Source organism: Aureococcus anophagefferens, assembly GCF_000186865.1.
Source record: "Aureococcus anophagefferens unplaced genomic scaffold AURANscaffold_155, whole genome shotgun sequence".
NCBI classification, from domain to species: domain Eukaryota; class Pelagophyceae; order Pelagomonadales; family Pelagomonadaceae; genus Aureococcus; species Aureococcus anophagefferens.
This window is the reverse complement of record NW_008705702.1, coordinates 5,565-7,998: the sequence shown is the minus strand read 5'-3', so window position 1 is coordinate 7,998 and position 2,434 is coordinate 5,565. Positions and strand designations below refer to the sequence as shown.

Sequence of the window (2,434 nt, the reverse complement as noted above, 5' to 3'; positions counted from 1 at the left end):
TCGGCGCGTCCGTCGCCTTGCCCGCGAGGTGCACGGCCGCCATCGCGACGGCCGCGGCCTCGTCGTCGGCGAGGTGCGCCACGTAGACCTCGACCTCGCCGGGCTCGTTCATGTCCGGCTTGGCCGCCTTGGCCCGTTCGACGGCGTCGAGCGCGGCGGCCGCGGCCGGCGGCGCGGAGCCGCGCGGCTCGAGCCGCGCGGCTTTCAGGAAGTGGTGCAGGAAGAAGAAGGCGACGGCCACCGTGTGCCGCGGGTGGCGGAGCCAGGTGCAGCAGTCGCCCACGAGGCGGCAGGCGTCGAAGCGCCGGCCCCGGCCCGGCCCGACGGCCGGCGCCGTGGACGCGCCGCCGCCCCACGCCGCGCGCGGCTTCGCCGCCTCCGGCGGCGGCGCGGCGATGGACGCGGGCGTCAGGGCCGGCGCGGCGGCGGGCGGGCCGTCGCCGGCCGCCTCGCGCGCCAGCAGGTCCTTGGGCACGGGGATGAGCGGCGCCGCGGGCGACTCCGCCTTGGGCTTTTTCGGCTCGGGCGCCTTCGCCTCGTCGGCCTTCCGCTTCTCCGGCCGCGTCCGCTCGCCCTCGAGCTTGTCCGCCTCCTTGCCGAGCTGGCGCAGGATCTTGTGCGTCATGCGGAGCTTGTCGGAGGACCCGAAGCACTCGAACTTTTGCCGCCACGCGCGGACGACCTTCGTGAGGTTCTCCGCGGACTTCACGAGGCGCCGCTCGATGACGCGGCTCGCCTGCGACTTGACGATGTGGCGCGTGAAGTGCTCCGTGCAGCGGTCCGTGAGCGTCTCGACCTGGTCGCGCAGGTCCGCGACCTTCGCGCAGACGGCGTCGTTCTTCATGAGCACCTCGTGGAGCGCGAACATGACGGCCTCGCGCACGTTCTCCGCGCGCTCGCCGCCGGCCTCGTCGTGCTTGATGGTCCGGAAGAGCGCCGCGAGCAGCTCGCCGCCCGCGCGGCCGCCGTCGACGGCGCCGCATCGGGCCTGCGGGGCGAACGACCGGTGACGGCCGCGGCGCGCGCGCGCGGCGCGCGCGGCCGCGGCGCGCGCACGCGCGCAAAGAACACGGGGGACGCGGGGGCGACGCGCCTCGGCCCAGTCGCAGACGTCCTTGATCGCGCGGCTCTTGGCGCCGAGCTTGGAGCAGACCTCGTCGAGGCTCGGCTGGGCGGCCGGCGGCGCCATGCCGGGCGGCCGCGCGCGGCGCGCCGCGACTGCGCGGCGAGCGCTGCGGTCGCCGCGGCGCGGGCAACGCGTCTCGCGGCGCGCGTCGACGCAACGACGACGACGCCGGTGCAGCACCTCAGCGAGCTGTGTGATGAGGGAGCTGCTCGATTTTGATTGCCTTCGCGTCGCGCGGCGATGGTCCCCCCTGTCGCCCCGCCCACGACGTGGTCGCGAGCATACACCGAGAGGCCTACCAAGGCCGACACCACACCACCCACGTGCCTTAGATGCTTCCCGTCGCCGCCGGGCGGCGCGGTCGTGCCGGCGCGGCGCGGCGCGGCGCGGCCGGAAGCGCCGGCTCCCTCGGCGCCGGCGCGCGGAAGTTGCGCCAGCCCGAGTGGCCCTCGAAGAGCCTCCTCCCCTCGAAGCCGAGGATGCCCAGCCAGGACCAGGCGGCGCCCTCCATCGACCCCGTGCCGATGACCAGGAAGCGCGACGACGCCGGGTCCCAGCTCCCGATCTCCGACCGGAGCATCCGCGCGTCGAGGCGCCGCGGAACCGTCTCCTCGCCGTCGACGCAGACGTCCTCCGCGTCCGCCGCCGCCCGCGAGAGGTAGTAGCGGATGCGCAGGCGCCCCGGGTGCGCGGCCAGCAGGGCGCGGAAGTGGTCCCGGTAGAGGATCTGCGACCCGTCGCGATACGCGGCGAACAAACAGACGACCGCGGCGCTCGCCGCGAGCACGTCCTCGACGGCCTCCACGGCCTCGGCGACGCCGACGCCAAAGGCGATGATGCCCACGTTCCCGAGCTCCGCCAGGGGCACCGCCCAGCGCAGGGACCGCACCTGGGGCACGTCGAGCGCGCCGCCGAGCGGTAGCCTGCGCCGAAATCAACCACTGGTTTGGGTTATTCCAGCCAAACCTCTCGAGCTCGGTCACATCGAAGTCGATTCGGCTGATTTTTGGACGAATCGATCGCTCTCGTCGAGTTCTCGAAGCACAGCAGAAAGCCTCGCGTCCAGTAACTGTCGAATACGCGCACATTGAAGTCGGGTTGAAGATTTGAGTTCGGCCCAGGCGGCAGCGCGCCCATGAACGCGGACGTGCCCCGCGTCGCCGGCGGGCCGCCGGGGTAGATCTTCACGGTGACGTTGAAGGACGCGCCGTCGTCGCAGACGCGCGCGCTGTAGGCGCGCACGCGCATGCGCTGGCCCGGCGCGTCGGGCGCGCGCGCCTTGACGTGCGCGGGCGCCGCCGGCCACGA

General features: G+C 74.0%; 2 protein-coding genes across 2 annotated transcripts in view; one reads left to right on the top strand and one right to left on the bottom strand.

Moving 5' to 3' along the window:
• AURANDRAFT_68467 (hypothetical protein) overlaps positions 1-1,189 on the bottom strand; it is a gene marked incomplete at both ends in the record, with an annotated part of 6,044 nt that extends 4,855 nt beyond the window's left edge. Inside the window, 2 exons of the mRNA XM_009044157.1 lie at positions 35-988; positions 1,070-1,189. Of these exons, the coding sequence (XP_009042405.1) occupies positions 35-988; positions 1,070-1,189 (1,074 nt within the window). The remainder of the gene's footprint in view (positions 1-34; positions 989-1,069) is intronic.
• Positions 1,190-1,962: 773 nt separating this feature from the next.
• Positions 1,963-2,434, top strand: part of AURANDRAFT_72812 (hypothetical protein) — a gene marked incomplete at both ends in the record, with an annotated part of 5,846 nt that continues 5,374 nt past the window's right edge. The window contains 2 exons of the mRNA XM_009044158.1: positions 1,963-2,044; positions 2,248-2,282. Coding sequence (XP_009042406.1) covers positions 1,963-2,044; positions 2,248-2,282 — 117 coding nt within the window. The remainder of the gene's footprint in view (positions 2,045-2,247; positions 2,283-2,434) is intronic.